Here is a 20,984-nt window from a genome sequence, read left to right as displayed (position 1 = left end):
TTAGATGAAAGCACTAAAAATTTGTTAACAAACCAGAAAAAAAAAATGTAAACTTGATTCAGTTTATAGACAGACAAATTGCTCCTTTATAATTTAAAATTTTTCTATAGACTTTGGTTAATGACTAAGACTCTACTTGTTTTCTTTATTATAATTAATATATCTTTAATTTTAAAAATTTGACTATGGTTTCATGCAGAGGACAGGAGAAGATTGATCTTAATTTATATTCTTTAAATTAGTTTTTTAGGGTCAGCAATGAATTGTTTTGATTTAGATCTAAGTGTAGTTTTCATCTTTGAGCATATGATAAGTATATTTTACAAACTAAAGTACAGAACCAGATGGTTTTATTCTGGTATGATACATGTTAATTTGTATGCTTTGTTTTCAACAACCATGGGATTATGTTGTATCTCATCATTGCCTTTTTTGGACTATTTTATAGACAGAACTAGCAATTCTAGTTATATAAAGCTGTTCTAGCACAGGCTAGAAAGTAGGTCATTGTGACGGGGAGTATACCAAACCACCCACTGGTTGCTATAGCAATGACCTACTTTAAGAAACTATTTCTGTTGATTCATGTTGAAATCATCTGTTGGAAATGGTATAAGGAAATTCACTGAATGTAATTTTTTTCTAATAGTAATAAAGTAGTGATCTCTGGAAATTTTTTTTTAAAAAATCTTTAATATGTTTAAAGTAAAGAAGTATATTTTCTCACTTGACACCTTTTCTATTTATTTTGAAGTGGTGCAATTAGTAAGGTAATTATATAACAGGAGAACTGTACTTATATATAGGTAATACAATTATACAAAGAGATGTGATGAATTTTACTAATGTTTGGCCTATAAAAACCAACCTGTTGCATGTAGTTAATAACTTTATTAACTGAGTCCTGAATAGTATAGTAAGATGCCATTTTAGAGAAGATCTGAAAATATGTTCCTGTTAAAAGTGTACCCTGTGTATTTTCAATGTATTATATTGAATTACTCCATTGAATATTGGATGCCTGTTCTAAGCCACATGCATTTATAATATATAAGGGTTGAAATTGGTGTGTTCTCTGGAATATACTGAATCTGAACTCTGACAGAACTTATTCTTCCCAGTTAAGCATAAAGGATGAAAGGTTAGATTTTACATAGCACCCTTTCAAGTAACATTATCCCTTTAGCACCGAAAAGAAATCTTACATGTCAGTGAATTGATACTTGAACCTAGGATATTGGAGGTTTTATTTTATGGTATTATCAATGAAGGATTATATACTTAAAGGTTAGTTGATATACAGATGCATATGTATGGTGGAATTAAAAGGATGATGTGGTATTTTATATAAATACTGTCTGTCTATCAATAGACAACTGGGCTGCTTCCATGGTTTGGCTATGTAAATAATGCTGCAGTAAACAGGGGTGCATGTATCCCTTTGAATTAGTGTTTTTGTACTGGGTAAATACCCAGTAGTGCAATTACTAGATCATAGGGAATTCTGTTTTTAACTTTTTGAGGAACCCCCATATTGTTTTCCAGGGTAGCTGCACCAATTTACATTCCCACTAACAATGCATGAAGGTTCCTTTTTCTCCACATCCTCGTCAACACTTGTTTCTTGTGTTTTTGGTTTTAGCCATTCTCACAGCTGTGAGGCGATATGTCATTGTGGTTTTGATTCTATTTCCCTGATGATGAGTGATGTTGAGTATCCTTTCATATGTCTGTTGACCATCTGGCTGTCTTCTTTGAAGAAATGTCTATTCATGTCTTCTGCCCATTTTTTTAATTGGATTATTTGTTTTTTGGGTGTTGAGTTGTATCAGTTCTTTGTATATTTTGGATACTAACCCTTTAATGTCATTTGCAAATACCTTCTTCCAGTAAGTTGTCTTTTAGTTTTGTTTGTTGTTTACCTCACTGTGCAGAAGCTTTTTATTTTGGTGATGTATGAGTAGTTTGTTTTTGCCTTTGTTTGCCTTACTCCTGTTATATATTTATTCATTCATATTTGCCTTGTCACTGGGAAAGATTTTAATCAAACCTTTGTTCCAAGTCACATTCAGGAGAAGTTATGAGTCCAGAACAATTCTACATATAGATGTAGGCATCCAACCAATTGTCTTCTGTTGTCATGCCCAGATATTTACATACAGAAATATGTGTTACTGTTTTTTGGAACTATAAATTATTCCCAGGGGAAAATAGTGGTACCTTCTCCTTAATGAATATCTACCATGTGCTAGTAATTCTGCGAGATGATTTTACAGTGTTTTTCTAATTTTTTCAACAGTTGTATAAGACAACTGTATTATTTTTTAAATCCTATTTCTAATCTTTCTAACAGAATATATTGATCACATGATGATATTTGTTTGGCAAATGTAGAAACCAAAACATAGGTTAAGAAACCTACATAGTTAGGAGTGAGACACAGATACTAATTTGAAATCCATGAGAAGAAGAAGGTGGTATGTATATATGATAGTTTTAATGTAAAGTATAATGTGAAAGTTTCTCTAGAATGAGGTCCATATGTCCTTTGATAATTTAGAGGATGGAGAAATCACTTTCAGCTGGAAGACTGAAGATTAGTAGGATACTAACTTGAAGAGATGAAAATTGGGAAAGGTATTCTATGCTGAGGGAGCACATTACAGGAGAGAGGATGTGTAGGGAAAAGAATAGTTTTGTTTGGTGGGAATGAAGGAAGAGTGGTAAGAGATGAACCTGAACCCTAAGTTAGTGGCCAAGCAAAATAATGTGTTCTAGGGAATGAATCTTTGAAGACCTTTGTACAGGAAAGTGTGCCTCAGAAAAATTTGTTGTGGTGTATAAAATGGATTATTAAAGTGGGAAAATATTGTTGGTACAAAGACGTATTTTCAGGCATTACAGTAAATAAATAATGCCAGCAAGAGATAACAAGGGATAGAATTATTATACCAAGAACGGAAGTGGCAGGAAGGAGGCGACCAAAAAAATTAGATAACACTTACATAACTGTGCTTACTATGGATCAGGCACTGTTCTGAGAGCTTCACATATATTAATTTAATTCTCACAACATGCTATGATATAGGTCCTATTACTATCCCTGCTTTACAGATAAGGAACCTCCCAGGATTAATTAAAGGATAGTAATTTATCTCTAGACTTGTTAAATTATGTGACATCTGTGTAATGGGATACTATGAAACCATCAAAATTGATGCTATAGAAGTATGTCTATTGCTTTGAGAAGATTCACTATTAAATCATGTTTATAGTAAATACAGTATTTCTGTTTTACTCTGAAGGAGTGTATGTTCGTTATCAATTTTATACCTTTTATGAAGTTAAAAAAAACATGTTTCTCTCATCATCACTCCCCCCTCCATTCCCACTCCTCAAAAGTAGCTATTGTTAATAGCTTGGTAAGTATCTTTCCAATTATTTTCTTATGTACATGCAAAGCAAATTTTATTTTATCAAAATAAAAATCAAAATATATTTATGCATATAGTTTCAAAAGTCACAGTGCAAAGGTACTATATTCTTTTTTAAAGTACCTATATTTGAGTCCACTGTACTTCTCTAATTTTTATGTGAAATTACAGTGATGGAAATAATATCCATGGAAGAAAAATATCATATGTAAGAGAAATATCATACTTAAATATATCTATTCCTTCATGTTATGCAGTGTCAAAACTAATTATTTGGTTGCAAAACTTTCCCATTATAATACATTGCTTCAGTCCATATCATTCTGTACAATGTTTGGTTCATAAGGTATTTATTGAAAAACATTAAAACTCTTTATTCAGCCTGTTAACAAGAAAGGGAAAAATAATTTTACCCTTAATTCCTTAATTATTAATTAATCCAGGCTTGTTTGTTTTATGCATTAATCATGTTTTTTTCATTTTCCCATTTTTTTCCCCATCTATCATTGACCTGTTTGTACCATATGGAAACATTTACATACTGAAACTAGTGGTACAAAAGAGATACCAGGATTATCTCTGCCTTGGGTTATCCTTCCAGGACATTTTAGTTTTGTTCTGTTTAAATTAAAAAATACAAAACTTAAAATTGCTAGTTCATTCAACTTCTTGATTTTTGATCTGCTACAGTATCTAAAAACTCTTTAGACAAGCAAATACATAAAATTAGATGCTTTCTAATAAACATTTATCACCAAACATGATAAATTACTCATAGTTATGGATAATTTTACAAAACTCAGGTGTTTTTGTATTGATATAACAATAGCAATCTTCGTCCTCAAAGTATTTGTACATTGGTAGTGGTAGGTTGAGATAGGGGTTGGTGTTAGAGAGGTGACTCCAATCCCAGACAGAACAGGGATGAGGTGAAATATAAATGTGAAGATAGAAGGGTTTGTTTCTTATTTGTTTAACGACAGTTGTGAGACTTCCTAAGATGATACAGTGGGAGTCCTTAAAAGTCTAGCACTGTGACACTCCACACCTGTAGACTCTAAATCCTAGATGACTCCTAAATGGTAAAGAGTATCAAACTTGACTAGTTATAGTGATGTCACTAATAACTATAGTTGTAAAAAATTAACAAAACTTTCTTGATGAAATGATGGGATCAGAATGGGCAGAGAGAGCAAAATGATCTGAACTGAACAACCTCCTAAAACAATAGTGCCTGGTAGCACTTTCTGCATTGATGGAAATGTTCTTCACCTGTGCTGTCCAATATGGTAGCTACTAGGCACACATGTGGCTGTTGAGGCCTTGGAATGTGGCAAGTGTGACTGAGGAACTGAATTTTTAATTTTGATTAAATATAAATGGCTGTATATGCCTAGAGGCTACCATATGGGACAACACATTTCTGAAATGTGCCTTTTCATTTTTATTAACTGTTCCTCACAAGTAAGATACAGTCAGTATTCTCAGAGAACACATGGCTTGTGGAAAGGCAGGCAAATATTTAACCTTAAGATCAAATACATAAAAGAAGCAGAGTGAAGAGAAAATAAGAAGTGTCCAGGAGAGAGGAATAGAATCTAAGTGAAATGTTAGAGAAATTAACATGAGGTAAACAATGAGGTTGAATTTTCCAGGAGTGACATCTCTTTCAACTTTGCTAGACTGCCCCATTTCTTCACACTAAAAGATGCGTAGTAAGCAGTCTTCTGCTACTGCCCCAGAATTTCCCAGCATATCTATCATGTGTAAGCTTTGTTGGTACTTATTTCATTGAGAAAAATCTATAGCTCCACCTGCCTCATGGAATTTTTCTTTTTTTAATTAACCTGGCATTCTCTACACTCAGAGTTAATGCCACATAATTTAACATCTGTTTATTATCAGTTTCTTTAATTAGATAAGAAACTTGAAAATGGGCATTATGTTTTCTTTCTCTCTTAGATGATTACAGTATCCCTTAATATTACTCAAATTCTTAAATTACTCACTTGCTCAGAGTGATTAAATAGGATATTTCCATTTTGTTTCCAATAGAGAAATGTTCTAGATTTTTCAAGGTGGCTTTTCTATTTGAACTTGAATTCTTTTCATCAATGAAACAGTGAAATCAATTCATTTAATTCCTTTATTTGTATAATTTTTATGTTTACAACTTAAACTTTGCTAACATTCAATCACTGTTATTTAATGGAAGTTACTTAATTGAGGAATTTTATTAAAATACTGAGAACCTCATGTAATTTAAAATTTTTAAGTATGATTTCTGGAAACAGTAATTTATAGATCAATTAGAAGTAATAAGATGATAGGAAGTAATAAAATTATGGGGTTAGCACATCAAGTTTTAGAATAACATGATTTTGCACTACTTTATATTTTCTAAATATATGTTTAAGAATTTTAATAATATTTTCTCTGTAGGTTTTTGCTTCAGTGTCTAGAAGACCTTGATGCCAATCTGCGAAAATTAAACTCTCGTCTGTTTGTGATTCGTGGACAGCCAGCAGATGTGTTTCCCAGGCTTTTTAAGGTAATCTGAAAAATTTTTGCATAGAAAAAATTCTCTTTTGTCAGAGAAGACACGTGTTTGATAAATAAGATACTTGAGGTAATTTAAAATATAGGAAATATAAGTATTTTTAAATAAAAATTTTGTGGGTTCTTTATTTTGCACTGCTGATGGGAATGCAAACTGGTGCAGCCACTCTGGAAAACAGTATGGAGGTTCCTCAAAAAATTAAAGATAGAACTACCCTATGACCCAGCAATTGCACTACTAGGTATTTATCCAAAGTATACAGGTGTGCTATTTTGAAGGGGCACATGCACCCCAATGTTTATAGCAGCACTATCGACAATAGCCAAAGTATGGAAAGAGCCCAAATGTCCATCGATGGATGAATGGATAAAGAAGATGTGGTATATATACACATTGGCAATCAAAAAGAATGAAATCTTGCCATTTGCAACAATGTGGGTGGAATTAGAATGTATTATGCTAAGTGAAATTAGAGAAAGACAAATATCATATGATCACTCATATGTGGAATTTAAGATACAAAACAGGTGAACGTAAGGTAAGGAAAGCAAAATAATATAAAAACAGGGAAGGGGACAAAACATAAAGAGACTCTTAAATACAGAGAACAATCTGAGGGTTGCTGGAGGGGTTGTGGGTGGGAGCATGGGCTAAATGGGCAAGGGACATTAAGGAGGACATTTGTTGGGATGTGCCCTGGGTGTTATATGCAGGGATGAATCACTGGATTCTACTTCTGAAATCATTACACTATATGCTAACTAACTTGGATGTAAATTTAAAAAAATTTGGGGGATTATTTTATTTAATAAAAGTTACAAATGGTAAAATCAGTGAAAAATTTGGTTTACAATGAACATTTAAATCTTTCTTATACCTTAAACTGCTAGTTTCCCTCCTAGAAGCAACAACTACTACCAGCTTCTTTTGTAGTCATTGGAAATATTTTTTATATTAATAAGAATGTATATGTCAGGTGGTTGTGTGTGTGTGTGTGTGTGTGTGTGTGTGTGTGTGTGTATATAAATAATATAAAGAGAGATCTGTAGCTGTGTGTATGTTACCCACCCCCCGCTTTTTAAAACCAAGATAAGAACACACTATATTTTACACCACCTGTGCCAAGCTTTATTCACATAGCCATGTGTTTTGGAGATTGTTTCCTGTTGCTTCCTCAGTCTTTTAAATGGCTTCATAGTGTTCCATTGTGTAGGTATGCTGTGATTTTTTTTAACAAGCTTTCTACTGAACATTAGTCATTTTCCACAGGCCTTTGCTAATACAAATAATGCTGTCAGTGAACATCCTTGTCCAAATATATATCTTTGCTCACATGTGCTCATACATTTTTGGGATAATTCTTAGAAGAGGACTTTCTGGGTCAAAGGGCTATAATGAACAACATGCTACTAATAATACAAAACTGTAGTTTCATGGCAGAGTTTTTTAACTTGGTAAAATCTTAAATCTCCTAGTCTTACTTTGCCTTTTTTCCCCTAATGAAAACATTAGTCCTAGAGAGATTAAATGAGTTGACTAAGGTCATGCAGCTAGCTTATGATAGTGCTCAGACCAGAAGTTGTTTTCTTGGCTATCTTTTTTTTGTCCATCCCTTCCTATTTATACCATTAGGATTCCTAATGTATATCTGCTTTTTGGTTTTTTTTGCAGCTGTTTGATTCATCAAAAAATTTTAATAGTAATGTGCCTGTTTCTAATACAGATGAGAACAGTTCCTTTCCCTGAGTGAAAATGTCCCCAGTGTTGGGAATCAAATCAACACTACTTAGTCTTTTTCATTGGTACGAAAGAAACCTTTAATGTTTAGGATTTGGCTAATGCAGCAGTTCCGGCTACTGAAAATTTACTTTATTAAAGTATGTTTTACTACTGTGGCTACTTGGAGTCAGAATTTAACCTAGGTACATGGAAGAGTTGTGGGTAGAAAGAATATCAGAAACAATGGTAATAGTTTATCAGCAACTCATGAGTATAAAATGTGTGTATCTCTAAATCCATGTGGTATAAGTAAACTGAATCCTAAGATGATTTTACTTGCAAAAATAACGAAACTTAAACAACAAGTGTTTAAAGATATGGAGAAAAGGAAACCCTCTTGCACTGTTGGTAGGAAGGCAAGCTAGTGTAGCCACTGTGGAAAACAGTATGGAGGTTCCTCAGAACTACCCTATGATCCAGTAATTGTACTACTTGGGTATTTATCCCCAAAATACAAAAACACTAAGTCAAAGGGATACATGTACCTCTACATTTATAGCAACATTATTTACACTAGCTAAGCTATGGAAGCAACCCAAGTGTCCATTGATAGATGGACATAAAAATGAAATCTTGCCATTTCCAACAAATGGATGGAGTCAGAGAGTATAATGCTAAGCAAGATAAGTCCGAGAAAGGCAAATACCATATGATGTCACTCATGTGGAATTTAAAAAACAAATAAGCCAAGGGGGAAAAAGAGAGATCAAGAAACAGACTCTTAACAGTAGGGAACAAACTGATGGTTGCTAGAGGAGACAGAGGTGGGGGAATGGGTGAAATCGGTGATGGGGATTAAGGAGTGCACTTGTTGTGATGAACACTGGCAGAGAAACAGTGGTTTCTGCATGGGCCATAAAATACAGATACATGAACACACACACATGCATAGATGCTTACTGTTATATTCAGGTTGTTCCTTGGGCTACATACAGTAGTTTGTATAAAATACCACTTATGGAAACTTCCTTTCAGATTATACACTGTGTCTAGAGCCATAGAGGGAATTCCTTTTTGATTGCGTTGATGTTTTTATTTTTACTTTTTTTTAGAGGCACTACAGTGTTTAAAAAAAAAAAAAAAGCCTAAAAAGTTATGCAGTAAAAAGCAGGTCCTCTTCCCACTCCCCACCCTCACACCCTGTTTCTCTGAGGGGGAAGACTCTTTTGTCCATAACCAGCTGACTCATTTATATTATTGTCTCTGGTTTTATTCTAGTACAGAAGATAGAATTTTTAGTAGGTAAGTAATCCTATTTCCTACATGGGAGGTAAAACTGTTTTAGACCTGGTAGTAGTACTTTAGTTGGTTGGTATGGTGACAGTGGCTCAGTACTGATGTCTGCTGTGTATCTTCTCTTTATAGCATTCATTCTATTTATATTGAATAGATTTAGGGATGGGGTCAGGGAATTTTTATACACACATATATGTGTGATAAACTATTGTGTTTTCTGATGTGTTTTCTACTTAGGATTTTTCCCAGTTAAATTCTAACTTAATATAGGACTTTTTTGTTAACTTTTTTTTCATGTTCTGAAGAAATGATAAAGAAACTTAGACACTAATGTAGGCAAAACTAGGGTAACACTATTAATCATATGAATCTTGTATCAATTATTATTATGCAGTTAAATCTTGCATCTTCCACATTTGGTGCCAGAATGAAAAGTTACCAAGACCTTGTACATTCTAGGCCCAGCAGGAACTTTTAATGAAGAACTTAAAGAGTTGGTTTAAAACATTCTCATTATATCCAAGAAACAGGGACATGGGGCTAAAGTCTTTTATAGGTGGACTCATTGAAGCATAACAAAATGTTTTGTCCAAAATCATAGAATAAATCAAAGAAGAACATCTAAAGCTACTAACATTTCACATGCATTTTGAGTTATTTTGGATTCTTTATTATTTTATGGTACATGCTCATTTGAATAGGACAATTCATTCAGTAGATATTGCTTGTCTGCTATTACAGGGCAGAGTTCAAGGTGCTGAGGATATACTAGTGAACCAAACAGCAGATGTTTCTACCTTCATGGAGCTTATATGATAGTGGGAAGGAGGCAGATAATAAACAAGTAAATATGCAATGTCAGGCAGTGATAGGTGCTAAAATAAAGTGTGGGATATTAAGTGCCAAGGTGAGTGAAGGGTAATTATATGAAATCATGGAAGGCCTCCCTTCTAAGATGACATATGAGCAAACCATGTGAAGGGATTAAGCCATGCAAATATATAGGGTGTGGCATTGTCAATCCACAACATTTTGCACCTTCTTCCATCAAAAGGTAGAGTTTATTTTCTCACTCCCTTAAATCTGGTTTGGCTATGTAACTTACTTTGGCCAGCTGCCAAGGGAGACATTGAATTCCAAACCCTAAGCCTCAAGCAACCTTGAAGCTTCTACTTTGCCCTTTTAGAATGCTCCTTGTATCGTGCTGGGAATATGGGCTATAATATCAAATTATGGGAGACCATGTAGAAATAGAGGGCCAATCATGAGCCAGCACCAAGGTCTGAGATGTATGAGAGAGATTATCTCAGATCTTCCAGCCCCCACCAAGTTGTCAGCTCATTGCAAGCTCATGAGTGAGCCCAGGTGAGACCAACAGAACCACTATCTAGTTAACTGACAGTCTTGTGAGAATCAATCATTTTGAGCTACTAAGATAACTGCAACATGGGGAAATAATGATGCAGGCAGAGGGAATAGCAGTTACAAAGGCCCTGATGTGGAAGCGTGCTGTGACTTGTTTAGGAACAGCAAGAAGGCCAGCGTAGCTAGAAACACACAGTGAGTGAAAAGGAAAGAGAAGGTCAGAGAGGTTTCAAGGAGCCAGATCACAGGGCTTTCTTTATGGACCATGGTTAGGGGTTTGGCTGTTACTCTGAGTGAAATGGGATGCCATGGAAATTTTTGAGTAGATGAGTGACATGATTTCACTTACATCTTTTTTTTTCTTTTTTCTTTATTATTAACATATGATTGAGATACAATGTTATATTTCAGATATACAGCATATCGACTCAACAATTCTAGACATTAGTACTCATCAGAAGTGGTCACCATCAGTCACCATTCAATGTTATTAAAATATTGACAGTATTCCCTATGCTGTACGTTTCATCTCCATGACTTTTATTTTGTAACTAGAAGTTTGTACCTCTTAATCTCCCTCATTTATTTTGACCATTTCCTCACCTGCATCCCCCCTGGCAACCATTAGTTTGTCCTCTGTATTTGAGAGTCTGTTTGGTTTGTTTGTTCATTTGTTTTGTTTTTCAGATTCCACATGTAAGTGAAATCATATGATATTTGTCTTTCTCTGATTTATTTCACTTAGAATAATACCTGCTAGGTCCATCCTTGTTGTTGTAAATGGCAAGATTTCATTCTTTTTTGTGACTGAGTAATATTCCATTGTGTATATATGTACTACATCTTCTTTCTCCATCTATAAATGGACACTTAGGTTGCTTCCAAATCTTGACTATTATAAATAGTGCTGCAGAAAACATAGAGGTACATATATCTTTTGAATTAGTGTTTTCATTTTCTTTGGGTAAATAGCCAGTCATGGAATTACTGGGTCATATGGTATTTCTATTTTTAATTTATGAGGACCCTCCATATTGTTTTCCACAGTAGCTGCACCAGTGTACATTCTCACCAACATTGCATGAGAGTTCCCTTTTCTCCATACTCTTGCCAACACTTGTTATCTCTTGTCTAAATAAAAATTTATTTTTTATTTATTTTTTTAATGTTTACTTATTTATTTTGTTGGGGAGGGGCAGAGAGAGAGAGGTAGAGAGAGAGTCAGCACAGAGCCTGATGCTGGGCTCTATCCCACAACTCTGAGCTCATAACCTAAGTTGAATCCTAGAATCGGACACTCAACCGACTGAGCCACCTAGGTGCCCTTCTTGGCTTTTTAAGACTAGCTATTCTGCCTGGAATGAGTGATGTTGAGCATCTTGTTTTGTATGTTGGCCATCTATATGTCTTCTTTGAAAAAATGTCTGTTTAGGTCCCCTGACCTGAATTATTTAATTAAATTACTATAATTTATAATAAATCAACTTTATTTAATTACATGTAATTACAAATGAATGTAAAAATTAAATTTATTGTAATTTTATTTATTATCATTAAATTATAATAAATTAACCTGAATCAATAAAAATGAAGTTTTTATTTAATCAGATTTTAGGGGGCGTTTTTGGTATTGAGTTGTATAAATTCTTTACATATTTTGGATACTAACCCCTTATCAAATTGATATATCATTTGCAAGTATCTTCTTTCATTCAATAGGTTGCCTTTTTGTTTTGTTGGTTTCCTTCGCTGTGCAAAAGCTTTTTATTTTGGTGTACTCCTTATACTTCAATTTGCTTTTGTTTCCCTTGCCTGAGGAGACATATCCATAAAGATGTTGCTTAATCTACTGTCTCATCTTAACAATGAGAAGAAAGTGAATATGCCACAAAATCATGGGTTTTTTTTTTAACCTACTAGAGAGTTGAGGACACAAAGAAACCTAAATAAACTAACTTCCATAAAGCAATGAGCCTTTCGTAGGAAAGAAGAGACTCATGGCTGGCTATATTCCTGGTGACACAGCAGAAAGAAAAGGGAATCCACTGTAGTTGAGAGTAAAAAGAAATCAGTAGAAATTTTACCTAGCTTTTGTGGTCATATATGGACTGACATGGCAGATTAGAATCCCAAGAAACCCAAATTACAGAGCAAGTTCACACTCACTCTCTACAGTGCTTTTGTGGAATACCAGTGGCAATATACCGAAGGCTAAACCAAAGCAGAAGAGCTGAGAGAGATTCCTCTTGAAGTGCTACTGGGCATTCACTTAGTGCAAAGTAGCAGTCCACTGAAGCTGGGGACAGGACAGCAGGCTAGAAAGATGTCTCCAGAGGAATAGAAAATTAGGGAGCAAAGCTGAAAAGCAAAGAGAACTCCGCAGCAACCATAAGACTGATGGGTAGCAACAAGGTAGAGAGAAGTGTACAGTTTGTAAAGCTATTGACTGGGTTGTCAAGCAGAGAGAGACATCTAGAATCTTTTCCATACTCAAATTCCAAGCTCTGTTGAAGAAGTTTGGCTCCTACCCTTAAAATATTTGAACCCAGTGGTGAATGGAAGGAATTTAACTAAAGTAGCAACAAAGCCAAGACCCACCTCAATTACAGATGATAGTAATTCAACTTCTAGCAGTCAGAGCCAAGACTATGCAATTTTCTAGAGATAAATATTATTTATTCCATCTCTATTCTTTATACCATTGTCATACAATCAACTTATGAGACACATGATGAAGCAGGAAAATGTGACTTGCAATCACGTAAAATGGAAAAAAAAGAAAAAGCAGAAATAGCCCCACAGTTGATGCAAATGTTGGGATTAGAATTAAGGACTTTGCAATAATTATGCTATAGATATTGAAGAATCTAGTCGAAGGTGAAAAATGTGATTAGGGGATAATTTCAGTATAAAAGTGGAAACTATTAAAAAGAAGGAAATGAAGAATTCATTCAGTGGGCTTAATCCAGATTGGACAAAGCAGAACAAAGGATCAGTGAACTTGAAGATGGGCAATGGACACAAAAATAAACGCAAAATGGATGAAGGACCTGAATGTGAGGCAGGAAACCATTAAAACCCTAGAGGAGAGAGCAGGAAAAAAACCTCTTTGACCTCAGCCGCAGCAATTTCTTACTTGACACATCTTGAAAGGCAAGGGAATTAAAAGCAAAAATGAACTGTTGGGACCTCATCAAGATAAAAAGCTTCTGCACTGCAAAGGAAACAATGCACAAAACTAAAAGGCAACCGACGGAAAGGGAAAAGATATTTGCAAATGACATATCGGACAAAGGGCTAGGATCCAAAATCTATAAAGAACTCACCAGATTCCACACCCGAAAAACAAATAATCCAGTGAAGAAATGGGCAGAAGACATGAATAGACACTTCTCTAAAGAAGACATCCAGATGGCCAACAGACATATGAAAAGATGCTCAGCGTCACTCCTCATCAGGGAAATTCAAATCAAAACCACACTGAGATACCACCTCACGCTGGTCAGAGTGGCTAAAATGAACAAATCAGGAGACTATAGATGCTGGAGAGGATGTGGAGAAACGGGAACCCTCTTGCACTGTTGGTGGGAATGCAAACTGGTGCAGCCGCTCTGGAAAACAGTGTGGAGTTTCCTCAAAAAATTAAAACTAGATCTACCCTATGACCCAGCAATAGCACTGCTAGAAATTTACCCAAGGGATACAGGAGTGCTGATTGCATATATACAATGTTTATAACAGCACTTTCAATAATAGCCAATGTTTATAACAGCACTTTCAATAATAGCCAAATTATGTAAAGAGTCTAAATGTCCATAAACTGACAAACGAATAAAGAAGATGTGGTTTATATATACAATGGAATACTACTTGGCAATGAGAAAGAATGAAATCTGGCCATTTGCAGCAGCATGGATGGAACTGGAGGGTATTGTGCTAAGTGAAGTAAGTCAGGCAGAGAAAGACAGATACTATATGTTTTCACTCTTATGTGGATCCTGAGAAACTTAACAGAAGACCATGGGGGAGGGGAAGGGGAAAAAAAGTTACAGAGAGGGAGGGAGGCAAACCATAAGAGACTCTTCAATACTAAGAACAAACTGAGGGTTGATGGGGGAGAGGGGAAAGTGGGTGATAGGCATTGAGGAGGGCACCTGTCAGGATGAACACTGGGTGTTGTATGGAAACCAATTTGACAATAAAGTATATTTAATATTAAAAAAATAAAAATAAAAAAAGATGGGCAGTTGAAATTATCTCAACTGAAGCACAAAGAGAAGGAAGTCTTTAAAAAGAGAACAGTCTGTGAAACAATAGTAAATGGCCTGATATATGTATAACTGCTGACCTAGAAAATAAGGGGAGAGAGGTTTGGGACAAGAAAAAAAAAATGTTTCAAGAGATAATGGTTGACCATTTTCTAAAATTGATGAAAGATATCAACCCACAGTGTCAAGAACTCAAAAAACCCTAAAGAGCATAAATATAAAGAAAACTACATCTTGCCACTTCATGGTCAATTAACTAAAAGCCAAAGATATAAATTTTATAAGCAACCAGAAGGGAAAAGACATATTCAGGGAACCACAATAAGAATGTTGGTGGTTTTTTATTAGAAACAGTTGAGTCCAGAAGGCAATCGAATGGCATCTTTAAAGAACTACGAACAACTTTGTTAATGTAGCAAAAATATTCATTTAAAAAAAGAAGGTAGTCTATGGCCATGCCACCCTGAATACACCCAATCTCATCTGAACCCGGAAGCTAAGCAGGGTTGGGCCTGGTTAGTACTTGGATGGGAGACCACCTGGGAATACCAGGTGCTGTAGACGATAGATAGATAGATAGATAGATAGATAGATAGATAGATAGATAGGAAGAAAGAAAGAAGATAAACAGGTAAATTTAAATTTAAAAAGAAAGTAAAATGAAGGCATTTTCAGACAGTCAAAAATAGAATAATTCATATCCAAAAGATCTATACTGTAAGAAATACTAAAAGAAGTTCTGCTAGGTGAAAGGAAATCATTCTGAATGAAAGATAGGATCTGCAAAAAAGAAGAAAGCACTAAATATATGGGTAAATACAAAATAACTTTTTTGTTATTTTTAGTTATGTATATTTATATATCCTATTTTCTTTAAAAGACTGTTGACAGGTTAAAAACAACTAATAGTGAATTATAGGAGGTAATCAATATTAAGGGGCTTATAACATATATAGAAATAAAATTTATAACAGGATCACACAAGATGGGAGGGACATAAATATAAGTATATATAAGTTCTTACATTATTCAATAGTAATATATGATTTGAAGGTAGATAGTGGTAAGAATGCACATTATGATCTAAAATAACATGAACAGCTACTTCAGAAAATTCAATAGAGGAATTTAAAATGGGATACAAAAAATATTTGACTCATTCACATGAAAGCAGGTAGATAAATTTAAGCTCAACTATGCCAGTTGTATTCAGTGTAAATAGTTTAAACTCTCCATTTGAAAGGCACAGAATAAAAAGCAAGAACCAACTAGATGCTGATGAGACATTTTAAAAATATGAAGAAACAGGAGATAGAGGTTTCCAGTTATGGAATAAATAAGTCACAGGAATAAAAGGCACAGCATAATGAATATAGTCCGTGATATTGTAATAGCGTTTTATGGTGACAGATAGTAGCCATATTTGTGGTGAGGATAGCATAGCATATAGAGAATTTGAATCACAGTGTTGTTGTACATCTGAAACTAATGTACCATTGTGTATCAACTATACTCAAAAATTTTTAATGAATAAACAGTTTGAAATAAAAACAAGTGGAAAAGATGTGCTTTGCAAACAGCGTAAGAAAGTAGAATTCAAGGCAAAATTAAGAGTAATCTTACATCAAGAAGGTATAACTATTATAAGTGTACATGTACCAGGTAACAGCATAAAAACATATGAATCTCAAACTGATAAACTCTCTCAGTTGTTGATAGAATATACAAAAATTAATAAAGATATAGATGATATGAATAATGCTATCAACTGATTTGGTATACTGATATTTGCAGAACACTATACCCCAAAGCTATAGAAAATATATTCTTTTTTAGCACATATGAAATATTCACCAAGAGAGACCATATGCTTAGCCACAAAATGGGTATCAATAAATTTCAAAAGATTGACATTCTATAGAATGTATTCTTTGGCTTCAATAGAATTAAATTAAAATGAATAGGAAAAAAATCATAAATATTTATAACTGATAATGGAAAAATATATAAAAATTCATGAGATTCACCACTTTACTTCAGTTAAAAATAGTCTTAATATTAGGGTAATTTCTTTAAAATACTAAAATTCAACTTGTCATTAAAAAAACAAACATTTATGGGATTCAGCTACAGCAGTGCTTAGAGGAATATTAGTAGCTTTCAGTACTCCCTTAGGAAAGAAGGAATCAAAGAACTAAGCTTCCACCTTAAAAAGTAGAAAAAGAAAAAATTAAACCTATAGTATAGTAAGTAGAAGAAAGGAAATAACAGAGGAATGAAAATCAGTGAAACAGAAAGACAATAGAGAAAATAAATGTGCGATAATTTATTGTCTGTCAGCTCTAATTCACCCTTCTAAGTCCTGCTATGTGATCGTGAAGCTGGATGCTGTAAACATTTTTCCTTTGCCAGCTGGCTTGATACTAGAATTCCTCAATAGATATTGTTGGTGGTTCTCTGCCAAGTCATAGTAGGAGAGAAAGGGTTTTCCTTATTGGTAGTCTTGTGTGTTTTTCCTGCCACATTAGCTAGCAGTTGAGCATATGGGAGGCCCAGTAGTCTTTACTTCAGCCTCCCTCCTGAGCAAGCCTCAGCTTACCCACACCCTCTGGTAAATTTCCCTGCCCCTGATAGGCCACTTCCACAGACCAGCTGCAGTTCACCCAGACCCCTATGTAGGAAGTTTCTCAACCACCCAGCTTACTATTAACCAGGTCTGGCCTTGCCCTTTAGCAAGTTCATTCTCTACAGGAAAGGTTTTGTGTTACTGTGGCAGCAAGATCCATGCATTAAGGTGGGAGTCTCAGTGGAGGATTCTTTTCTTCTGAGTTCTTAATTCATTATTTATTTTCTCTCCATTTAGTGGTGGTGGCTGTGTTGTGCAATTGCTAATTTTGGACACCTTAGACAAGTACTATCCAACAGAAGCCACATACATAATTTTAAATTTTCTAATAGCCACATTAAAAAAAGTAAAAAGAAACAGATAAAGTTATTTATTATTATTATATTAATTTTTAGCGTGAGCAGGGGAGGGGGCAGAGGGGGAGAGAAGCTTTTAAGCAGGCTCCATACTCAGTGCAGAGCCTGATGCAAGGCTCAGTCCCATGATCCTGGGATCATGACCTGAGCCAAAACCAAGAGTCAAATGCTCAACTGACTGAGCCACTCAGGCGCCCAGAGTTAATTTTAATAATATATTTTATTTAACCCAGTATATCTAAAATATCCTTTTAATGTAAAATGAGTATTAAAATTTAAGCTGTTTTAATCTTTTTTTCATATGAAGTCTTTGAAATTCAGTGTATATTTTATGTTTACAGCACATCTCTGTTCCAGTTAGCTACATTTCAAGTGCTCAGAAGCCACTTCTGTGGGTAGTGACTATCTACCATATTGGATAGTGTAGCTTTAACTCCTCTTTTACTCCTTGTCATTGTTGACCACCTTTTACTTGCTAATATTCTTCATATTAAATGTTCCCTGTTCAAATTGCTGATGTTGTCTGTTTCTTGACTGAATCCTGATTGATTTCAGTCAACAAAGCCAAAAACTGGATCTTGAAAAGATTGAATTGATAAACTTCTAGCAATATTGATCAGGGTGAAAAAGGGAGAAAATTTCTATCATAGCATTTCTATCATTCTTTATCAGGAATAAAAAAGGGGGCTATCACTAGAGATTCTCTAAACTTCAAAAGTATTATAAAGGATGTAAACATGATGCCAATAAATTAGACAACCAAGATGAAATGAAAAATTTCTTGAAAGTACAAGTTACAGAAATCTCAGAAAAAGAAAAAAAAGGAAAAGTGAGTAGTCCTTTATCTCTTAAAGAACTTGAATTTATAATGGAAAACCTTTCCATACATAAAACTCCAGGCCCAGAATGGCTTTAATTGTGAATTCTATCGTGTATTTGAGAAAGAAATCATACCAATTTTACAGTACTTCTCAGAAAATATGGGGAAATGTTGGGAACACTTCCCCAAAACATTTGTTTTATGAAACCAGCATAATTCTAATACCATACTCTAATATCAAAACCTGATAAAGAGATTTTAAGGAAAAAAAAAAGGGGGGGATAGCCAAATGTCTCCCAGAAACAGACTCAGATATTCTTAATAATATATTAACAAATTGAAATTAGCAATATTTTTAAACAATACTACATCATGATCCAGTGAGGTTTATTCCAGGAATACAAAACTGGTTCAACATTATAAAAATCAATTAAAATAATTCTTCCTAGTAATAGAATAAAGGAAAATATATTATGATTATCTCAATAGATGAAGAAAAAGCATTTGACAGAATTCAACATTGATTTATGATTAAAAATACCTTTAAACTAGGAATAGAAAATTTGTAAGTGTTAATTTGATAAAGGTTGTCTATAAGAAAACATAACTAATGTCATTCTTAATGGTGATATATTGAGTACTTTCTGCCTAAGATAAGGAGTAAAGCAAGGATATGTACTTTTACCACTTACTGAAAGCTAACCAGTGTAATTGGGAAGGAAAGAGAGTAGATAATTAGCTTACTAGCTTATTACCCTCTTCCCCATATTTCCTATCATAGCATTATATTTTTTTCTAATAGTTAGTACTTTTTAAATTTATCTCCAGATTATCAATCTTCCTCAGTAGGCTCCAGGAAGGAGGGACCTAGTGTTATATCTGGCCTGTATTAAGAATTATAATATTTGACGTATGAGTGAATACATTTAATGTTTGGGGAACCTTCTCTTCTGTATCTTTTCATATTTATTGTGGAGAGATAATCACTAATTTATCCCCAGAGAAGAAGTTAAAGATTTCATTGGTGAGTTTAGTAGAAGGACCTAGCTGAGCATAGCTCAGATTGTACCTTTTCTTTTCTTCACTTGCTAAGAACACATATCCTATTCTCTTCTCCTGAGTCATAAATTTTATAGGGGAGCCCCCATTGCAGGGAAGGTGTTGCTTATCATTGGGTGGGTAAATCTGTTTTATTCAGGGATGAAATATTCTCAAGCTTACCTGCCCATAAACCTAGTATGTTTTCTCCAATTCTTCTTTACTAGTAATGTGGTCTATATTTTGATCTTTAACTGTGATTTATGTTCCCTTCCTTTACAAGGAAAAAGGGAAGGGAGTGTTACTGAGTCATCTTAAACTCTATCATCTATCTAAAAACTAAAAACTTATTTATAAAAAAATCATAGAGGGGCGCCTGGGTAGCTCAGTCAGTTAAGTGTCCGACTCTTGATTTTGGCTCAGGTCATGATCTCATGGTTTGTGGGATTGAGCCGCATGTTAGGCTCAGCACTGACAGCATGGAGCCTGCTTGGGCTTCTCTGTATCCCTCTCTCTCTCTGCCCCTCTCCTACTCATGTTCTCTCTCTCACTCAATAAGTAAACATTTTAAAAATCATAGAATTTTTAACTACTACTTAGGAAAAAAAAAGTTGTAACGTAAAAGGCAGAGAAAGGTTGCTATCATTAAAATATAAGGAGCTCTTACAAGTCCAAAGAGAAAAATTCATTGCCATAGAAAACCAAGCAAACATAAGCTGCAACTCACAAAAGAAGAAATATCTGAATGGCTAGTAATAATAGCTGCCATTCATTGAGGACTTACTGCATACTATGTCCTTAACAATTTACTTGCATTATGTCATGTAAACAGTAACAATGGTTTTTTTTTGTTTGTTTTACTGTAGCAAATACATAGTTTTTATTATATGCTAGCTACTCTAAGCACATTACTTACAATCTACCTATTTTATAAACGAGGAAGCAGGCAGGAGGAGTTTAGCCATTTGTGCAAATAGTTGAGCCAGTCTTTTAACTCAGGAGGTCTGAGTTTAGAGCCTATGTGTGGTTTTTTTTTTAACATTTATTTTATTTTTGAGAGAGTGGATGTGTGTGTGCATGCGTGAGGGAAGGACAGAGAGAGAGGGGGACAGAGGATCCAAAATCAGGCTCTGTGCTGACAGAAGAGAGCCTAATGCAGGGCTCAAACTCACCAACCATGAGATTGTGACCAAGCTGAAGTCAGAAGCTTAACTGACTGAGCCACCCAGGCGCCCTTAGATCCTGGGTTTTTTAAATGCTACTTTATACTTCTTGTCCATAAAACAAAGAAATATAATGCTTTCCTACTCATTTTAATTTTATTTTTAAATTTCAAAAACAGTACGTGATTGTACTAACAAATGTGAACAGTGCAACTGTGTGTAAAATAAAAAATAATTACTTTATTTGCACTCCTAAATTCTACTCTTCAAAGGTAAAAGCTGTTGATCACTTGATATGCATTCTTCAAGGTTTTCAAGAAAATAAAATTTTAAAAATTA

At 34.4% G+C, this 20,984-nt stretch overlaps 1 protein-coding gene and 1 non-coding gene across 5 annotated transcripts in view; both read left to right on the top strand.

Annotated features, from left to right (window-relative positions):
• CRY1 (cryptochrome circadian regulator 1) overlaps positions 1-20,984 on the top strand; it is a 93,094-nt gene that overhangs the window by 56,068 nt on the left and 16,042 nt on the right. For all 4 annotated transcript variants that reach the window (XM_053226702.1, XM_053226701.1, XM_015068833.3 and 1 more), the window contains exon 2: positions 5,877-5,985. In XM_053226702.1, coding sequence (XP_053082677.1) covers positions 5,877-5,985 — 109 coding nt within the window. The remainder of the gene's footprint in view (positions 1-5,876; positions 5,986-20,984) is intronic.
• On the top strand, positions 15,088-15,206 carry LOC113602902 (5S ribosomal RNA). The gene has a single exon (XR_003424432.1). It is a non-coding gene; the product is annotated as a 5S ribosomal RNA (ribosomal RNA).

The sequence above is a fragment of the Acinonyx jubatus genome, chromosome B4 (assembly GCF_027475565.1).
Source record: "Acinonyx jubatus isolate Ajub_Pintada_27869175 chromosome B4, VMU_Ajub_asm_v1.0, whole genome shotgun sequence".
NCBI classification, from domain to species: domain Eukaryota; kingdom Metazoa; phylum Chordata; class Mammalia; order Carnivora; family Felidae; genus Acinonyx; species Acinonyx jubatus.
The sequence above is the reverse complement of the archived record's forward strand: the minus strand, read 5'-3'. Positions and strand labels throughout refer to the sequence as shown.